A 21,975-nucleotide genomic window follows, 5' to 3' on the forward strand; every position below is an offset into this window, starting at 1 on the left:
TAGCCATAATTATGAGAGCTTCCTTGGACTCAGGGGAGGTACCCATAGACTGGAAATGTGCAAATGTGACCCCAATTCACAAAGGAGGATCAAAGGCTGACACAAGTAATTATAGACCTGTGAGCTTAACTTCTGTTCCAGGAAAATTAATGGAGGCACTGGTTAAAGAAGCACTGCAGGATCATTTAGACAAGACTTCAATTATAGCTCAGACACAGCATGGTTTTGTTAAGGGGAAGTCTTGCCTGACCAACTTGATTGGATACTATGATGCAGTCACAAAAGAACTGGATGCAGGGAATAACTTTGATATTATATACTTGGATCTTAGAAAGGCTTTTGATACTGTTGCACATGGAAGACTGCTACACAAATTGGAGCAGTGTGACATTGGAGGCAAATTGCTGCTATGGATAAAGGGGTGGTTGAGGGGGAGAAGACAGAGAGTGGTAATCAATGGACACTGCTCATCGTGGACTAATGTTATTAGTGGAGTCCCTCAGGGTTCAGTGTTGGGTCCATTATTGTTTTCTGTATTTATAAATGATACTGATGATGGTATATCAAGCTTAATGTCCAAGTTTGCAGATGATACAAAGGTTGGCAGGGTTGTCAAGGACACTACTGACACTATGCTGCTGCAACAGGATCTGGAAAGGTTGAGCAGATGGGCTGAGAGGTGGCAAATGAAGTTTAACATTGACAAATGTAAAGTACTACACATGGGAAACAGCAACCCCAGAGCAACGTATCAACTCTGTGGTACTACACTGACAGTGGTAGAGAATGAAAGGGACTTGGGGGTGATTGTGCAGGCAGATATGAAGTTCTCTGAGCAGTGCAGACGGGCTGCAAGAGTAGCTCATGGAGTATTGTCAATGATATACAGGAATTTTTCCAGCAGGGATAAGGAGGTGATTATTCCATTGTATAAGGCAATGGTCAGGCCACACCTAGAGTACTGTATACAGGTCTGGAGGCCTCATTTCAAGAAGGATGTAGAGCTGCTGGAACGAGTACAGAGAAGGGCAACAAGATTAGTGAATGGAACAAAGGGGTGCTCTTACGAAGAAAGGCTTAAGTTTTGCAAATTACAGTGTCTGGAGACTAGGCACCAGCGAGGTGATCTGATAGACGTGTATAAAGCCTTGAATGGTTTAAGCATGCTCAATGCTGATGGGATTCTTCCTCTAGATCAGAAAAATCACCTGAGAGGGCATAAATTCAAATTGAGGAAAGACAGATGTAGGATAGACGTGCGGAAATTTGCCTTTAGCCAGCGGGTGGTTGGTTGGTGGAACAGACTGCCATCCCTTGTGGTGGAGGTTGATAGCCTAAATAAGTTTAAGGCTCAGCTGGACAGGTATTTTGAACGAACAGAGGGGTGAAGTGGAAGTGGGTTTTTTTTTTTTTTTTTTTTGGCTGATGCTGCATAAGCTTGCTTTCTTGCATCAAATGCCTCTACTAATGCTAATGCTAATGTAGTAGTAGTAAGAGAGGCATGTGATGCAAGAAACAAGAAAGCAAGTGTATGAATTATGTAGCATCAGCCAAAAAAAAAAAAAAAAATTTCACACAACCATTCCCACTAAAAATTTTTCCACTTCCTCCTTGAATTTATTTAAGCTATCAAGTTCCACACCGTATGGAAGATTGTTCCAGAATTAAGCACCCAATGGCTAAAGGTAAATTTCCACACATCTATTCTACAACTGTCTTTCCTAAATTTGAATTTATGCCCCCTTAGGTTCGTAATCTCAGCAAACGGAAGAATCTCATCAGAATTCAGTGTGCACAACCCATTCAAGGCCTCAAAACCCCATGACCTTATACACTTCAATTAGATCGCCTCGCAGGTGCTTAAGTCTCCAGCCACTGCAATTTGCGGACTTAGACGTCTGTTGGTAAGAGAACCACTTCGATACCCTCACCAATCTTGTTGCCCTTCTCTATACACACTCAAGAAAATCTACATCCTTCCTAAAATGAGGGCTCTACACCTGTACACAGTACTCAAGGTGTGGCCTGACAATTGCCTTATACAAAGGGCTAATCATCTCTTTTTTCCTGCTAGCAAAATTCCTGTATATCATTGACAAAACCCCATGATCTGCTCTTGCAGCATGTCTGCATTGCTCAGAAAACTTCATATCTGACTGCACAATTACTTGCAGGTCTTTTTCCTTTTCTACCACCCTAAGTGTATTACCACAGTTGGTACATTCCTCTCAGGTTACTTCTACCCATATACAGCATTTTGCATTTGTCTATGTTAAGCTTCAGTTGCCACTTCTCGCAATTTGCCCCAATTTTCTAGATCCTGTTACAGTAGTACAGTGTCACTGCTGTCATTAACAACCCTGCCAACCTTTGTATCATCTGCAAAATTCAACACTAAGCGTGATATACCTTCATGAATTTCATGGATAAATATACTAAACAACAGTGAGCCCAACACCAAACCCTGTGGGATTCCACTAATAACATTAGTCCACAAAGAACAGTGTCCCTTGATTACCACTCTCTACTGTTCTACATGATCAACTGTTTGTGGCGAGTTGCAGGTAGGACATATAGGAGGTTCCTCTCCTCGCAAGAGATAACAGTGGTTGAAACCAATGTCCTATTCTTAACCTTGGAAGTATCACTTCGTAACATCTGTTTTGTTGTATGCTAGATTTCCATGGTTTGGAGTAAACTTTTAATTTAGTGCAATTTGTTATTGGTTAGAATGTGCCATTGCTGATGCTAGAGATGTGTCCTGCTGTGATGAATAACTCATTCGTAATCTGAGATAGGAATGTATTTGGGTGCGGATATGTTGCTGTTGGCTTCTTTACCAGTTCATTCTGCTTGTTCATTGCCATATATTCCAACATGACTTGGGATTCAGCAAAGTCTAACGTTATGACCTTGTTCAATGACCTTTGAATTGGAATTGTTGCTGGAGTGGATGTTTATTAGAACTGACATTTTGTATAGCTATCATGGAGCTAATGGAATCTGTGAAAATGATGCTGTTCTGAGAACTTGAAAGTTCAATTTGATTTAAGGTTAACATAATGGCTTGCAGTCCTGCAGTATAAAGGATGCAATCTTTTAAGTCTTTGGGCCAATCTTCTATCTGAAGAATAAACTGCTGCTTCCACTTGAGATTCAGTTTTTGAGCCATCTGTATATAGGATACAATGATCTAAAAATTGTGACTTGTAAGCAGCATGCAGATGTTGACAGTTTATATGAGGGGGAGAGAGTTTGTTTGCTTCCGAACTGGAAGGACAAGTAGAATGTAGGCTGTTTGATTATCCATGGTGGCATATACTGCTTCATCAGAGGAGTAATCAAATCTAGAATTAGATTTCTACTGTGCAGAAGGTTTTTTAGTCACATGCCTGCAGGTTTATTGATCGTTTGTTGTTGTTGATAATGTTGTTCCCTTTCTGATGTAAAAAGAGTTTTCTGTAGGGGATATCACCCGGTAGGGATTTTATTTTAGCTCCATAAGAAAGTAATTGATTATGTCTCCTAATTTGTAAAGGAGGTTCTTGGGCCTCAGCATACAAGCTCTGCACAGGCAAGGTACGGAAACTCCAAGAGCTATTCAAAGGGCACAGTGATCGAGAGCAATGGGTTAAGCCATCTCAGGGCATGGCAGTAGGTTTTGCCGAGTTGTAGACTGGGGCACCATAGTCTAACTTAGACCGAATGAGTAGACGATATAAACTGAGTAGCAGTATTGTTCTATTTGCTCCAGAGGATATGGCAGATAGGACTTTTAAGCTATTCATTTTCTTCAGACAGTGGACTCTTATGTGACTGATATGTTGTAAAAACGTCAATTTTTGTGTCAAAGACAAGTCATAAGCCAACACTATTTTTAAATGGGATTATGTGTTGTTTCAACCTGAGTTCTGGATATGGGTACAGATTCCTTTTTCTGCAGAAATGTAAAAATGTGGCCTTTTCTACTGAAATTCTATATCCTTTTCTTTCTGTACCTTTTGTAGCTACTTTGTTTATAGCAATTGTTGTTCTATTGTCCTCATATGCTGTGCTTGATAAGAAATGATGAAATCATCAGCATAAACAGTTGAAGATGTTGTTTGGTATTTGTTCTTTTTTTTTTTTTTTTTTTTTTTTTTGATTTGGTAGTTGTTGGCGCATCGGCTTCTGTGGCCATATTGCACCTCCCAAGGTTTTTGCAGTACTTTGATCCAAGCCCGAGGCGGGAATCGAACCCGCGACCTTTGGGTTGCCAGGCAGGTACTTTACCCACTCGGCTAGCCCGGTCGGCAGGTATTTGTTCTATTATTGTACTGAAATGGAGTGCGAAAAGTGTAGTACTTAGTACACATCCTTGAGGGACTCTCCTGATAATGTTTTAGAAAGCGTATTGTTTATTTGAACTTGAAAAGTCCGATTCTTAAGGAAATTACCTAGGTAGAGATGGAGATGTCCTCTAAGACCAAGTTGATGTAACCTTCTAAGTATACCATTATACACTTCTAAGTGTGCCAGGTGGTATCATATGCTTTCTTGAAATCAAAATTAACCATGACTTTATGTTGTTTTCTGGGAAGAGCATTTCTTATCTGATTTTCCAGTTGTATAAATACATCTAAGTTACAAAGATTTTTTCCAAAATCCATACTTTGCTTGACTGAGAAGATCATTATTTTCTAGAACATATTTCGGTGCAGATATGTTGCTGTTGGCTTCTTTACCAGTTTTGTCTGCTTGTTCATTTCCATATATTCCAACATGACTTGGTATCCAGCAAAGTCTAACATTATGACCTTGTTCAATGAGCTTTGATACTCGGAATTGGATTTGTTGCTGGAGTGGATGTTTATTAGAACTGACAATTTGTATAGCCATCATGACCATTTTCTCTACGATTTTGCCTAAACAGCTAGTCAAAGTTATGGAGTGATAGTTCTATGGATCTGATAGGTCTTTTCATTGTATTGGGAACGGTAGTATTTTTGAATGGTGCCATTTGTCTGGAAAAGTATTTTGAAGGTATATTTCCTTGAATAGAACTAACAATGCTAATTGGGATTTTTCATCTAATTGTTGTTTCATTGCATAATGTATTTCACCAGGGCAAACTGCACCATGTTTTGTCAGTAGCAGAGTTTGTTTTAGTTTTGCTACTGTGAGTGGCAAGTTGTATTATTCGCAGTGCTTGCTGGAAAAGTTTAGGTTTATTTTTTCTGCCTCCTTGTAATTTTTGAAAGCAGTTGAGTATGAACAATTGGCAGATTTTTGGCAAAATTTTAACCAAGTAAATTGACAATATCTAAGGTATTTGTGACCAACTGTCCTTTCCAATTTAGCAATGGGGAGGGATTTATTTGAAAATTGTTTGTTATGGTTCTGATCTTTTTCCAGATAAGTGTAGCTGGTGTGGTACTGGTTATAATAGATGCGAATTTCATCCAAGTTGCATTTTTGCTGATTTTTTGAACCTTACTTACCCCAGCTCTGGATGTCTTGAATTTTATCAGATTGCCTGTTTGATTTTTGCAAAAGAGATTCCAAGCTCTTTTTCTCTCTTTTTTAGCTTCCTGGCCCTTTTATCCACCTTGGTTTTGGATATATTCTAATGTTAGAAGATGTTTTAAGTATTGCCTTTTCTGCTGCTTGATCTGTGACATAAGCCACTGATCCTTGTACTGTTTCTTGTTTAACAATGTTTCAGTCCAACTTGGCTAGTGTCCTGAATGTTTCCCAATATGCATCATATATTTTCCATCTGTGGTGCCTACTGACTTAGCATACGGTTTTCTTCGTGATTTTCAAAATAATGGGATAGTGGTGACTGCTTAATGGATTCTTGTGTACACTCCATTGTGTCTTCGGAAAAAGTGATGGGGGAAGAGACTGATAAGTCAATTGCAGAACTGCTTTTTGAGGGAAGGTGGAAATACATGTGTGTGCCATCATTCAAAATCATCAGGTTGTTCTCAACTATTAATTTTTCAGTTTGCTTAGCATTCTGGTCTATTCTGGAATTGCCCCATAGTGGATGAAGTCCATTTAGGTCACCTAAAATGCAGAACGGAGATGGTAGCTCTAATGTAAAATTATATAGCGTAATACTGCATTTAGGATTCTATTAGATAGTGTAGTATTGACAATTACTTAATTAAATTTATTGACCTTATTAATTTAAAATGTCATGCCCTAGTCCTAGACTAGAGCAGCAAACCAACGGGCACAAAGTGGCAGGAGTGCTGTGACTTGGGGGAGAACTGAGGGGGGGCGATTCTCCAACACATCACAGCCTAAAAAAATTTGCAACTTGTGAAATGTTTGCTGAACTCTCTGGAACAGAACATGATCTAGCCAAGTAGGATGTCTTAGTGTGTGTGCCAGGTGCAGAGAGTGTCTAGAAATTAGGCGTCGACTCAGCGTTCTAATGGGCATCTACGAGAGCTTGAGGTGTAGGGTAGTTGCCCTCAAAGAAATTAATATGAGGGGCCCATCAAGCTCTCAGCTGCCCAACTCAATGCCAGAGCTCACTCCTGGGCATCAAGCAACTAAGGTCCCTAAGGAGTTAGTTATTGTTGGTGACTCTATTGTCAGGGAGACGGGGAATATATTGTGTAAAAAGAATAGATGGAATAGGAACAGGGTATGTCTGCCAAAGGCAAAAGTTGATGTTGTAGAGCAGATAATCTTTTCAGGGCACAAAAGGTGATATTGTTGTACATGTTGGCACCAATGACATTAAGAGTAGTAGATCTGCAGATTCACTTAACAAGTGCAAGTCAATGTTGCAAAAAAGTTGCAAGTTAGGGTTAAATTTGTAAGTGTCTGCAATTCTGCCCAGACACAATAGGAGGGAGTACATGATGAGAGCCATGCAATCAATTCAGCCATGGAGGGAATGTGTAAGGCTCAAGGGGTAGAATTTTTTTTCAGCATGGTCTGCGCTTGTTAACAGTAGAGACTGCTTCTACAGGGATGGGATACACTTAAATAGAAAGGGTGCAAGAATATTTGCTGATGCTATCAAGGCAGTGTAGGTGGGTTGGAAAACTGCTAGCTTGGGGGGATTCACAGACTAAAATGTTAAAAGTAGCTGCAGGCAGAGGTGAAGGTGATTCTTGCACTACTTCTATTAGAATAAGCAGGGGCCTGGAGCGAGGGGTGGTGGGGGTTTTAGGGACTGATGGCAGTCATCGTGAAACAGGTGGGCATATGGGGTGTGTTAGGTTAACTAAGAATAGGTGCATGTATACCAATGCTAGAAGTATAGTAAATAAATTTGATGTATTTGAAGTGTTAGTCAAGACATCAAAGACGGATATGGTTGGAATATCAGAGACATGGTGTCGCACAGATATTAGGAAAGCAGAATTGGAATTTGGGGAGTACAATGTGTACAGAAAGGATAGACAGGATAGGAAGGGAGGAGGTGTTATGCTGATAATTAAGAAAAACATAAAATCAAAAGAAGTGCATCCAGTTAATATATAGATAAACAGTATATAATATCGGTGTAAATACACCATAGTTAACCCATAGATTTGAGCTACGATTGTAGCGTAGAAGGCATCGTTTTAATTGTATCTCATAATGTGGTTGCCTTCACAACAAGATAGCTACTATTGAATTACTTCAAATAAATAACGCTTCTCTAGTAGAGAAGGCTACTGTTATTTATTTTCAGCGTACCACCACCCAGACGATCGTTTCAAAGATTTTTGGCTTCGTCATCAGTGGGCGGGTAGGTAATACAACAAGCCATCTCAGTTGCGAAGTTATATTCACATTATGAGAGATGCCAGAAGGGTGTGGTGGTAATGTATTTGGAAAATTAAATGCACTAGGCATAATCCTTATGGATTTTGATAATTAACTATATAATATCGGTGTAAATACACCATAGTTAACCCATAGATTTGAGCAACGATTGTAGCGTAGAAGGCATCGTCTTAATTGTATGGGTTCTATGGGTTATCTATGGTGTATTTCTATGGGTTAACTAATCTATGGGTTAACTATGGTGTATTTACACCGATATTATATAGTTAATTATCAAAACCCATAAGGATTATGCCTAGTGCATTTAATTTTCCAAATACATTACCACCACACCCTTCTGGCATCTCTCATAATGTGGATAAAACTTCGCAACTGAGATGGCTTGTTGTATTACCTACCCGCCCACTGATGACGAAGCCAAAAAGCTTCGAAACGATTGTCTGGGTGGTGGTACGCTGAAAATAAATAACAGTAGCCTTCTCTACTAGAGAAGCGTTATTTATTTGAAGTAATTCAATAGTAGCTATCTTGTTATGAAGGCAACCACATTATGAGATACAATTAAAACGATGCCTTCTACGCTACAATCGTAGCTCAAATATATGGGTTAACTATGGTGTATTTACACCGATATTATATAGTTAATTATCAAAACCCATAAGGATTATGCCTAGTGCATTTAATTTTCCAAATAGATAAACAGTGCACTGTTAAGCACTGCAAAAGCAAAAATAAGAGTAGGAGTGTGTTATAGGCCTAATGACTCAAATGAGTACAATGAACAATTGTACAGAGATATAGAGAAGGCTGGTAAATCAGAATGTCTTATAATGGGGGATTTTAACTTCCCAGATATTGACTGGAACTTGTGGATTGGTCACTCGCACACTAGTAAGACTTTTGTGGATTGACTGGATGATTGTTTTCTGCAGCAGAATATCCGAGAGGCAACCAAAGAGGGTAATACACTTGGTCTGGTTATCAGCAGTGATCATTCGTGTATTAAGAATTTGCAGATAAAGGAACACTAGGCGGCAGTAATTACAGTGTACTGATGTGGGATTTACTTAAAGATATAATTACCATCAGGGGTAAAGGAAAGGGTTTTTGCTTCCGTAAAGGTGAGTACAGTGGTCTCATACAGTTTTTAAATTCCGTACAGTGGGATCAACTGATGATGTTACGGTTGGTTGGGTTTTATTGGCGCATTAGCAACTAAGGCTATATGCGCCAAAACCTTGTCATAAAAAAGTAAAACTTTCGGTGACCTAATGAATTAGGTCACTAAGTCAGGGTATAAAAACAAGTATAAACTGTAAAAGACAAATATCAGTAAACAAGTAACAATAAGGTAGATTTTTTTAAATGTGAGTAAAAAGGTTTACTGATTTTAGAAAGCTAAAAATAGCAGACACATGGTCATTGTCGGATAAAATCTGACTGAGTGTATACGGCTCAGTCAGATGGTTAAAAGTGATAAAACGAGCATTTCTAAAACTGGTACAGTCACATAAAATATGTTGAACAGATAAAATGGTGTCGCATTGCTCGCACATAGGAGGGTCATTAGCCCTCAGCAAAAAGGAGTGTGTCAAATGACAGTGTCCTATGCGGAGCCGAGCAAGAACAACTTCCTCTCTGTGATCCCTGCATAAGCTGGACCGCCAAGGCTGGATCACAGGCTTAATTCGACATAGTTTGTTTGTAGTAACCAGGCGATGCCACGAATCTTGCCACTGAGATTGTAGGTTACTACGGATCACTTGCCTGTAGTCTGTATAGGGGACTAACAGGTCAAGATTATCCGTCACGGGTGCCGATTTGGCTGTAATGTCAGTCAAATCATTTCCTCTAATCCCGATGTGACTGGGGATCCAGCAGAAGCGAATATCGGATCCACTTACATAGAGGCTGTATATTATCTGCTGAATTCAGGATAGGATTGGATGATTAGTACATGACACCGCTGATAAAGCCTGTAGTGCACTCATTGAATCGGCATATATAATACACCATTGGTAACAGTGTTTTCTAATGTGATCTAGAGCTAACTCTATAGCATGCAGCTCTGCAGTGTAAATGCTGCAGTCAAGGGGTATCTGTTCTGATATGGTATCATTTGGAAAAACAGCAGCAGATTCCGCATACGATTCTGACTTCGAGCCATCTGTGTAAACTGGCAAGAAGTCAGAATGTTCTGCACGGTGTTGTGAATAGAGCTGAAGGTAGACAGAAGCTGGAGTATTAGACAAAATCGTGAGCGTGGATTTTTCTCGCTAATCCTTGTTCAGTATGTGTTATGCGCTTGTCATGGAAGGTTTCGTCGTTTGCTTTTAATTTATATGCTTATAAATTGAATAAATTTATCAATTTATAAATTGATATGCTTACAAAAGTGAAAAATCTACCGTTTTGCAGTGTATTGGTGTAAACAGACTTTTTCGAGTGTATTAACAGTAGAAAGTGACTTTATTGTGTACAAATTCTTTTCTAACCCCTACAAAAATATGGCTATGAATAACAAGGGAATTGTGAAAAGATCAAAGAAGGTGATGACATTAGCAAGTAAAATTCAGTTATTAGACAAAATTTCTAATGGTGAAAGTGTCTCGTCAGTGGCAAAACATTATAAAATCAATGAGTCAATGGTACGATCAATCAAGAAATCGGAAGAAAAAATCCGCCGCAGTGTCCGTGAAAACGCACTAATTGCTTAAAAAATTTGCTCTGTAACTCGTGATGTTAAATTTGAAAAAATGGAAAAAGCATTAAATCTGTGGATAGAAGCCCGAACTCAAAATAAAATTCCCTTAAGTTCACTCATCATTCGTGAAAAGGCAAAACACCTTGATCAACACTTTAGCCGAAACTGGTGATAGCACTGGCGGGATACGTTTTTTAGCTATAGCAAAGGTGCTGGATTGAGAGATTTGTTTGAAATTTCTAATAAATTTTACATTTAATATTAAATTGTTTCTTATTTTCATTTCGATGCCTTATGCTTGCATTTCACTATGTACTGTCTATGTACATAGTCATATTATCAAGATACATATAATACATATACATACATAGACAAAATTTTAGACTAGTTTTTCTTATATATTTCATACTTTGGAATGGAACCCCTGTATTACTATGGGGGCCATAACTCAGTATTCGCGTTTTCGGTATTCGCAGAATTTCTCAGGAACGTAACCCCCGCGAATAGCGGGGGTTTACTGTATTTGGATTTCAGGAAAGCTTTTTATATTATACTGTTGCGCATAGAAGACTACTGTACAAATTGGAGCAGAATGGTTTTAAGGGTAAATTGCTACAATGGATAAAAGGACGGTTGAGTGGGAGTTCGTGGACTAATGTTATTAGTGGAGTCCCACAGGGTTCGGTGTTGGGTCCACTGATGTTTTGTATATTTATCAATGATATTGATGATAGTATGTCAGGCTTAGTGGAGAAGTTTGCAGATGATACAAAGGTTGGCAGGGTTGTTAATGACAGTAATGGCAGTGTCCTACTGCAACAGGATCTAGAAAATCTGGGCAGATGGGCTGAGAAGTGGCAACTGAAGTTTAACCTAGACAAATGCAAAGTAGTGCATATGGGTAGAAGTAACCCCAGAGAAACGTACCAACTGTGTGGTACTACACTTAAGGTGGTAGAAAATGAAAAAGACCTGGGAGTAATTGTGCAGTCAGATATGAAGTTTTCTGAGCAATGTAGACAGGCTGCCAGGGCAGGTCATGGGGTTTTGTCAATGATATATAGGAATTTTGCTAGCAGGGAACAGGAGGTGAATGTCCCTCTGTATAAGGCAATGGTCAGGCCACGCCTTAAATACTGCATACAGGCCTGGAGGCCTCATTGTAGAAAGGATGTAGATTTGCTTGAGCGTGTACAGAGAAGGGCAACAAGATTGGTGAGGGGAATGAAGAGATCCTCTTACCAAGAGAGGCTTAAGTTCTGCAAATTGCAATGTCTGGAGACTAGGCACCTGTGCGGGTGATCTGATTGAGGTGTATAAGGCCTTGAATGGGTTGAGCACGATGAATTCTGATGGGATTCTTCCACTTGTTCAGATTACGAACCTAAGAAGGCATAAATTCAAATTAAGGAAAGACAGATGTAGAATAGATGTGCAGAAATTTGCCTTGATTGAGGTGTATAAGGCCTTGAATGGGTTGAGCACGATGAATTCTGATGGGATTCTTCCACTTGTTCAGATTACGAACCTAAGAAGGCATAAATTCAAATTAAGGAAAGACAGATGTAGAATAGATGTGCAGAAATTTGCCTTTAGCCAGCGGGTGGTTAATTGCTGGAACAAACTTCCATCTGCTATTGTGTTGTGGAAGTTGATAGGTTAAATAAATTTAAGGAGGAACTGGACAAACATTTAGAGGGAATGGTTGTGTGAATTTTTTTTTTTTTTTTTTGGCTGATGCTGCATAAGCTCATACACTTGCTTTCTTGCATCACATGCCACTACTATTACTAATACAATCAGCTCTTTGAATTCTTTCAGTGGAAATTCTTGACTGGGGGTAGATATATATTGATGTTATGATAAAATTAAAGCCTCTTGCTATATGGGCTGTGACTGCTTCTAATAGCTGTTCAATGGTATTGCTTGGGAAGGCACATGCCTGTTAACTAATATTACAACTCCTCGCATTGTTCCATCTGATATGCGATCCTTTCTATATTTGGTATAATTTTTGTCCTGTGGTTTTAAATCAGTTTCTTGTAAGCCCATACTTAGTGGATGGTACTGGGTAATGAGGTCTATAAAATAATTGATATTTCGGTGAAAATTTTGATAGTTCTACTGGATAATGGTGTCTGTTATTTGGGGTTGGATGGCCTCTCAGATTGTTTCCTTGGAGCTATTTTTGCTTTGTCTGCCTTAGTTTTATCTTTCTTTAGAAAATAGTGTCTTCCTGAATCCATTATTCAATGAAAATTTGAAGAATGGGTTCTTCTCCATGGTTTCTTACCTCTGTTCATTTGTTCTGTCATCTTTTTTTCTGTATTACTTAACCTTTGTTTATTTTTCTTCTTATACTTTCTGTGTTATCTGGTGGGAAAGATAAAGGTGTATTTGATCATTTTTTATTGTTATTTTGATGAAGATGGTTTGTGAAACTCATGAACCCATTCTGAGATAGATTCTCCTGGAGGAACTGTAACACCCATTTGTGTTCCATAACATGTTGAATTAGGCAGTTTCATTTCTGGAATTTTTTTGATTGTGGTAACCTGAGCACAAGGTTTGTTTGCTATGGTTATTGTAATTGCTTTTTTAGCTTCTTGATAAGAAATGCCATTTTCTGCTTTGTACTTTTGTATTCTTTTTTCTTTCTTCTAAATTTCACAATCTATTGAGTAAGCATACTGCATACTCAAGAGATTGGGTAACTCTACTACCTCAAGTGGAGAATTCAGTAAGACAAGCTTGGTAGGAAACTGGGGGTTTACTAAAACAGTTACACCACCATGTGCAGTATTTTGGTGGCTTCTGTCTTTTCTAAAGATATTATACTGAGACAGTTTTGGTGTATCTTGAGGTTTTAAATATGTCTCTTGAAGGCAGAGACAAATTGGAGTATATTTAGAGGTAAGATCATATAAGCCATCAATACTGGCACGAAAACCATGACAATTCCACTGAATTATTGTGTTCATTATTAGTTTCTTGTCAAGCTTTCAGAATGTTTTTGTGTTGTTGAAGGTCTCTGTTTTCACTCTTGTTTTTATCTTTTTTTGGAAAGTATGGCTTCCCCGTGTCCATGTTTTTTTCGGCAAAAATTTCTAGGACATCATCTGCAGATTTTTCATTAATAGCCATTTCCTCTTGATGTCTGGAAGTTTTGATTTGTTTTTATTTGCATTCTTCATCTGGGGGGGTGATGAAGTTTTTTGCGTGGTATGGATATTGATATTTTGACTGGTGTGATGTACCATTTCTGAAATATCTTAAGTTTGATTCACCCATGAACACTGAAGCAGCAACTGACATGCAAGTATCTTTCAGACAAGGTGCCAGTAATGCCTTGGTTTACACAAAACAATGACATAATCACTGGTGCACGCATTATTATATATTAAAAAATGTACTAATTTATGTGAAAATGTATGTTATTAAATATGAACAAACAATGTATCACATCCAAAATAATGTTATATAACATGTACAGCCTTAAGAAAGACTATTATATATTATTAATATCCCAATAAAATTTAACTGAGGAGTTGATTATACTAGATGTACATACTAACATGTTAAATTACCACTACATATGATGGCCATTAGGAACTTGCATAGTTTACCTTACATAACTGTAACTCTATCATACTTAAAATAGAATATTTTTTAGCTTTATTTTGGGTAGTAGCCATACACAATCTGAATTATAAAAAAAAAAAAAAAAAGAAAAAAAAAAGAAAAAAAAAAAGTCACTCTCCTGTCAATGTATTGTATTATTACTGATTACCACTAGCTACTTACTTTTAACAGTTTTAGTTGTTTTTCTGCTTGATCTTTTGTTGAAGGTAACATATCTTTAGGTATTTGTTTTTCTTTTGTCTGAATAAACACCATTATTGTTTTCACTGTTTCAAAGTATATTTTAATCTCTTCTGTGATAGAGTTAATTTCTTGTACTCTATCAGACAACCTGATTCCTAAAAGGCTGTATCTATGGTTGATTTCTGAAAGTTGCTGTTGCACAGGACTCAGATCTAAGAAAAAGAAATTAAAAGGCTCTTTTTAAAAAACCTTTTGAGGAAAAAAAAAAGTTAGTTGTACACACTGTATAAATAAAAAAGTTGAAGGTAACACACATTAAAATTAGAACTTCTGGCTATGACATCATGAATGCTACAGACCACAAAATTTAGCTTTTGTTAAATATCAGATGGATTATCAGAAAAAGAAAAAAAAAAAAAAACCAGTATCAGCATATCTTGACAAGAATGAGAATGCAGTTACATAGCAATGATAGCACAGATTCTTTAAGAAAAGAATCCTGTTTGATCAATCTGATTAGCTACACATGTCACAGTCTACTATGATTTAAAATATATTTTAGCTTGATTTTTTGTAGTAGCCACTCAATAATCTGAATAAAAAACAAGAAAAAAAAATCACTCTTTTGTCTGTATATTATAGTATTACTAATTACCATTACCTACTTTTAATACTGCTTAATACAAAACAACTGGAAACAAAAAATAATTTTAACATCTATATTTAAATTTCAGTTAAGTTTTTTACACTGTTCTGCATAAATTGGAGCAGAGTGGCATTAATGGCAAGTTATTATTATGGATAAAGTGATGCCTAAGTTTCAGGAGATTCAAGGGTGCTAATTAATTACCACTTCTCTTTGTGGACTACTGTTATTAGTTAGAGAGAGTTCCTCAAAGTACACTGCTGGTGTCATTTACTGTTTTCAGTATTTATTCACGGTATTGATGAAGAGATATTAAGTTTAATGTCAATGTTTTCTGATAATAAAAAAGGTTGGCAGGGTGGTTAGTGACTGGAACCAGAGTATGTTACTGCAGGAAAACCTAGAGAAATTACACAGATGGGCTGAGAAGTAGAATTTGAGGTTCAACATTGATAAATGCAAGGTACTGTACTTGGATATCAGTAATCCCAGAATAATATACCAACTGGGTCATACTGCACTCTAGGTAGTGGTGAACAAAAAATACTTAGGAGTACTTGTACAATCCAACATGAGGTTCTCTGAGAAGTGCAGGCATGCAGCTAGAACAGCTTTATCCACAATGATATAAAGCAATACCCTGCATAGCACTGGTAATTGGTACCGAAACTGTTCTGTGTTATGTGAAACCATGCTGAATGAGGTATAATTATAATGGTTTTTAATTGAATGCGTACCACAGAAATAAGCTATAAACAAATTATAATAAATAGATAGCCAATTAAAAGGATTTGAAATAAAAATTATTGCAAAAATTTTATTAATGAAAAGGTAACATCATGAGAGATGAGAAAAAAAAAGCTTTATTGTTTATTTAGGTATTTCAATAATAAAGTCTGGTGAAGTCATCTCTTTTTTTTCTTGGCATACAAGTCATTGTAGCATCGAATTCCACCTTGTAAAATTTTTCATATTTTGATGCTGTTTAACATCCAGATCTCCATTCATAATCACCTCGCAGGCCAAGTCAACCTCACCCCAAAAACTTTCTCCAATTCTTATGTTGAAAATTCTTTTGGTGCCACTTCAGAATTGTCTTCCTTTTCTTCATATGCAGTTTGCTTTTTCAATTTCAAGGAAAGCTACATCATCTAAGTCATTTGCAGCCTTCATATATTGGCAGTGTCCAAAGTTTTGAATCCCAAGTCTTTTCTGATCTTCATGTCTTCGGCAATTGCCTGAATTTGTGATTCAAGACCAGTGAAATCGTTTGCCAAATGAGACAAAACATGCTGCCAAACAGAACGCATGTTGTTGGCCGTGATTTCTAGGCAAGATGCAAATATATTTTTGATCGTATTTAAAGGGGTAAAAATTAAATTGTGAAATGAAAAGTTTGAAAAACTATCATGTCACCTCATCAGGATGGAATTAAGAATACTGAACACTGTTGCACATTGCCGCTGGCTGCTCACAGGGAGCTACATGTGAGACAATAGAGTTGTCACCACAGCATATATGCTGATTACGTGTCTAGGCTATTGAATAAGTTTTAATATGTACAGTAAATTTTCAACTTCAACTTAAACGAAAACCGTGTTATAGTGAAACCCATGCTAAGCGACGTATTGCTGTATAAGAATTTTGCCAGTGGGAATAGGGAGGTGATTATTGCACTCCATTAGGCAATGTTTAAGATGCATCTTGAGTATTAAGTACAGGGTTGGAAGCCTTACTTTAAAAATGAAATGTATCTGTTGTAACAGGTGAAGAGCAGAGCGAACAAGATCGGTCACGGGAAGAAAAGGTGTACCATTACCAAGACAGACTTCAGTTCTGTAAACTGCTGCAGTTGGAACCTGTAAACTGCTGCAAGGAGACCTGGCTGAACTGTTTAATGGTTTAAACAGATTGAGTAAATTAAATGCTGGTGGCATCCACTCTTTCTCAGGTAACACACAGAACGGAACATAAATTTAAAATGAAAAAGGATGGTTGCAGGATAGATAAAAACAAATTTGCTTTGGGGAAGACAGTAATGGAACCTTAGAATAAACTTCTATCTGGTATTGAGGAAGTGAGTGGTTTGAGTTAATTTAAAATAGGATTAGAAAAATTATGTGAGAGAAACTAATGAGATGAGTAGGTTTATTTGTTTTCTTTTTTTGTTAAAGGTTAATGTTATATAAACTTGCTTTCTTAAGATCATATAAATCCTACTAAGGCAATTGTGCAGTATGATTGATGTCTTTTGAGGTTACGGTGGACTTCATGGCAGTATCTAATCTTCCTTACATTTCGAGAGTACAGCACCAAAACAGTGTTCACAAGCCAGCCACTAGTTAAGTAAACTGGACCGAACTTATTGGTAACTACTAGGAGCCTTCTGGATCAGTTAGTGTATAATCTCGCTGCCTCTACTCTGCAAGATAGTGACTGGAGGGAGTCCAAGTAGGGTGTATGCGAGACATTGTCGAGGTCACATTAGGAGAGCTGAGTATATTCTTACAATGTGTGTGCCATATCCAAAAATTTCATTACTTCATATAGCATGCCCCCTACAGCTTTTCTTACTAACTGATTGATGAGTTCTTGGCGCAAGAGCTACTGTGGCTAAAATGCACCTTGAAGGTTTTATATGGCAGTTAAATAATGTTTCCTGTGGAGTTAAATAATGTTAAACCTGTGGAGTTAAATAATGTTTCCTGTAAACAAATGCCTGCTGGATTGAAATCTCGGATTAGGTCATAAAGTTTATCTATATTAGTACGTAGTCCTTGACAATTCCATTGTAACAAACACTACATTATTTAGTTTTAGTGGTAGGATTATCCGGTTTCTTTTTAGAGGCAGTAGGCTTATGGCAATCTTTTTTGGGAAAGGAAGGACGTCCAGTGTCCATGTCTTCTTCAACGTAAATTTCTAATATAGGTTCTTCTTGTGTTGTGTCATCTATGTCCATTACTGCAGAATTTGTTTGGTTTTTAGAAGAGGATTCACTTCTCCCATCCTCGTCTCTCTTTGGGACTTGATGTCACTAGTAGAGAGGATGGAAATGACAGTATTACATGTTTTATCTTTATTGTTTTGCTTCACAGACGGCTGAGGAACTGAAAGCATAGCTCTAACCCATTCAGCAAGCGATTTGTCGGGTGGAATTGAGTCACTGGTTTGAGTCACAACAGAGTGACATTTCTTTATGACATTAGCATATGTACGATGGATTATCTTTCACTATTTGTCGTCTGGCTTCTTGATAAGTCACCTTATGTTCAACTTTATATCTCTGTATTGTTTTTACAAGTTTTCATAAATCACAGTTTTTTGAATATGCAGGATGATCCATTTTGGGCACACTGTTTCCTCGACATGTTGTCTGAGAGTGTCCGAATTTTTGGCACTTATTACAGCGTATTGGATTTGGAATATAGGGGCGGATATGACAATTTAGATAACCAGCTTTAACAGTATTTGTTAAGTTTGGCGTATTGAAAGTGAGTATTATACTACGGATTGGAATGAGATTGCCATCCCTATGAGTCAGAATCCTCTTAGCTTGTATGACCTTTTGATCTTTCATTTCTTGCACAAGCTCCTCTTCTGTTACATTCAATAGATCCCATTCAGAGATAACAGCTTTGGAACTATTTAGGGGTTGTGCAGGGTGAGATTTTAACAGGAATTCCCCCAAAGGTTGTAAGCTTTAACAACCATTCGGAATGTTTAGGCTGTGTCATTTCAACTAGTAAATCCCCTGACTGTAACCTTTTGACCATTTTAGGTGATCTGGCGGCATTTTCTAAGAATCTCTGTATCATAAACGGAGAGGTCTACTCACTGGTTGACTAGATAATGAATGGATTATAAGAAAGGTTGGATACTCTGTTTGATCACTGTCATTTTTTAAGCGCTTACTTTGCACATTTCCTTGATCAGAATGGTAGCGCTCTTTGGTATTTGAGCTCGAAGGCTCTAATGCTGGATAGTTTTCTTTATCCATGTCAGTTCCTTTTTGCCCTGGGGGGTTAGCTTTTCCACCCAGGTTGCCAGACCTGACAGGAGCATTGCCGCTTGTGGCCAAGCGTAGGAGTTAGTACGATTAGTAAACTAAGAAAAGGTAAAGAAAAAGGTACTTTCCTTTTTCTGGCTCTCTTTATATACTTTTAAAAAGTAGAGATAATTAACAAAAGGACTTATAAAACGAAGTAAAACTAGAAAAAACTCAAGTCGCTCTAGAAAAATCACTATAAGAAAATCACTCTATGAAGTTGCAGATCACTTGGCCACAGAAATGCTTGGCACCAGGGGCCAAACTCTTATATGTCAAATATGCTCCAAAAATGTTAGTTAATAGTCAAAGAAAAGCCCCAAGAAACAGACACTATTTTCCATTGGAATGATCTGTCCTTTCAGACAGAGTTCTGGATCAGGATGGAGATACTTTTATCTGCAAAAGTGAATAGATACAATCTTTTTCCCAGAAATTCTATATCCCTTTGTTTCTGTCCATTTTATGTCTATTTGTAATTGGCGTTCTATTGGCCTCATATGCTGTGCTTAAGAAATGCTGAAATTATGAGCATAAAAAGTTGTGAAGATATTGTTTGGTATTTGTTCTATTATTGTTCTGAAGTGGAGTGAAAAAAGTGTAGCACTTAGTACAGATCCCTGAGGGACTCCTTCCTGGACAAATGTTTTGGAAAGTATATTGTTAATTCGAACTTGGAAAGTTCTATTCTTGAGAAAATTGCATATGTATAGCGTTAGGTGTCCTCTAAGGCCAAGTTGATGTAACCTTCTAAGAATACCATAGTGCCATGTGGTGTCGTATGCTTTCTCGATATCAAAATTAACCATGAATTGATGTTGTTTTCTGAGAAAAGCTTTTACCTGGTTTTCCAATTGTATAAGTACATATAATGTAGGGTGATTTTTCCGAAAACCATATTGTGCTGTATTGAGAAGACTATTCATTTCTAGGTACCATGTTAGTCTATTACTGACCATTTTCTCAGCAGCTAGTCAAAGCTATAGGGTGATAATTCTGTGTATCTGATAGCTCTTTTACCTGTTTTGGGAAAGCTAGTATTATTGCAATAATGTCATTTGTCTGGAAAAGTATTTTCAAGGTATATCATGTTGAATAAATCTAACAGGGCTAATTGAGATTGTTCATCTAATTGTTGTATCATTGCATAATGAATTTCATTGGGGCCAACTGCACTGTGTTTCGTCTGTAGCAGAGTTTGTTTTAGTTCTGCTACTGTGAGCGGCAAGTTATAATATTTACTGTGATTGGTGGAAAAATTTGGATTTGTATTTTCGGCCTCATTCTTTTGAGTTTTGGAAGTAGTCAAAATTAGGCAAAATTAGCAGATGTATTGTCAAAATTTTCACCAAGCACACTGACAAAATCAAAGGGATTTGTGACCAACTGTCCTTTCTAATTCAGTAATGGGGAGAGATTTATTTGAGAACTGTTTATCATCTTTCTGATCTTCCAGATAAGGGTAGCTGGTGTGGAACTGGTTATAGTGTTTGTAAATTTCATCCAAGTTGCTTTTTTGCTGATTTTGTGTATTTTTTCTGGCCTTAGCTCTGGCTCTCCTAAATTGTATTAGATTATCTGTTATTGGATTTGTCTGTTATTATCTGTTATTGGATTATCTGTTATTGTCCAAGCTCTATTTCACTCTTTTTTAGCTTCCTGACACTCACTGTTCCACCAGGTTTTGGATACATTCTAATGTTAGCATGGGTTTTGGGTATTGTCATTTTGGCTGCTTGGAGAATGTTATTTGTGACATAAGCCACTGCTGCATTGTACTGATTCTTGTTTAATAATATTGCAATCTAATTTCGTTAGTGTCCTGAAAGTTTACCAGTCCGGATCATATATTTTTCATTTGGGATATCTGTTGGCTTGGCATGGAGCTTTCTTCATGATTTTTAAAAATATGGGGTAGGGGTCGCTGCCCAATGGATTCTCATACATGGTCCATTGAATCTTCGGTTAGTGTGGGGGAACAGGATGATGTCTATTGCAGAGCTGCTTTTCGATGGCAGGTGGAAATATGTATGTGTACCATCATTCAGAATCATGAGGGTATTCTCAACTATTATTTTCTCAATTTGTTTACCCTTCTGGTCTATTTTGGGATCACCCCATAGTGAGTGATGCCCATTTAGGTCACCTTAAATGATGAATGGAGAGGGCAATTGGGCAATCAGTGCTTCAAATTTCTTTCAAGTAGAGTTCTTGACTAAGAGGTAGATATATTGAGGTTACAGTAATATCGAAGCCTATTGCAATATGGAATGCAACTGCTTCTAAAGGGGTGTTCAATGATATTGCTTGAGATGGCACATGTCTATTGACTAATATTGCAACTCCTCTTCACATTGTTCCATCCGATATGCGGTCCTTTCTGAATATGGTATCCTTTTTAATGGTACTGTTATCCTGTAATTTCAAATATGTTTCTTGTAGGCAGATGCTTAAAGGATGATAATGGGTAATGAGATCTATAATATCATTAATGTTTGCACGGAAACATCGACAGTTCCACTGGATAACCATATCTGTCATTTCGGTTTAGATGATCCCTCTGACTGGTTCTTTGGGGCTGCTTTCACTTTGTCTGCCTTGTTTTTGTCTTTCTTTGGAAAATAGGGTCTTCCTGTATCCATTTCTTCTTCCATGAAAATTTGAAGGACGGGGTCCTCTCTGGTATTTCCTGCCTCAATATCCATTTGTTCTGTAATCTTTGTTACTGTATAATTTTTATTTTCTTTGTATACTTTTCTTCTTACATTTTCTGCATTATCTGGGGGAAAAGATAAGAGGTGTATTAGCCATTTTTTTCTTGTTGCTTTTGTGGTGAAGATTTGTAAACTTCACGAGCCCATTCTGAGATTGATTCTCTTGGGGGAATTGTGACATCTGTTTGTGTTCCACAGAATTTTGAATTAGGAAGTCTCATTTTCAGGATCTTTTTGGTTGTGGAGACTTGAGCATAAGGTT

At 37.4% G+C, this 21,975-nt stretch overlaps 1 protein-coding gene across 7 annotated transcripts in view; it reads right to left on the minus strand.

The window, feature by feature from the left end:
* Positions 1-21,975, minus strand: part of LOC150085455 (uncharacterized) — a 1,845,429-nt gene that overhangs the window by 914,241 nt on the left and 909,213 nt on the right. For all 7 annotated transcript variants that reach the window (XM_090374043.1, XM_090374041.1, XM_090374042.1 and 4 more), the window contains one exon: positions 14,285-14,517. In XM_090374043.1, the coding sequence (XP_090230169.1) occupies positions 14,285-14,517 (233 nt within the window). The remainder of the gene's footprint in view (positions 1-14,284; positions 14,518-21,975) is intronic.

Source organism: Mastigoproctus giganteus, chromosome 5 (genome assembly GCF_048544385.1).
Source record: "Mastigoproctus giganteus isolate SK-2022 chromosome 5, ASM4854438v1, whole genome shotgun sequence".
Classification (NCBI taxonomy): Eukaryota; Metazoa; Arthropoda; class Arachnida; order Uropygi; family Thelyphonidae; genus Mastigoproctus; species Mastigoproctus giganteus.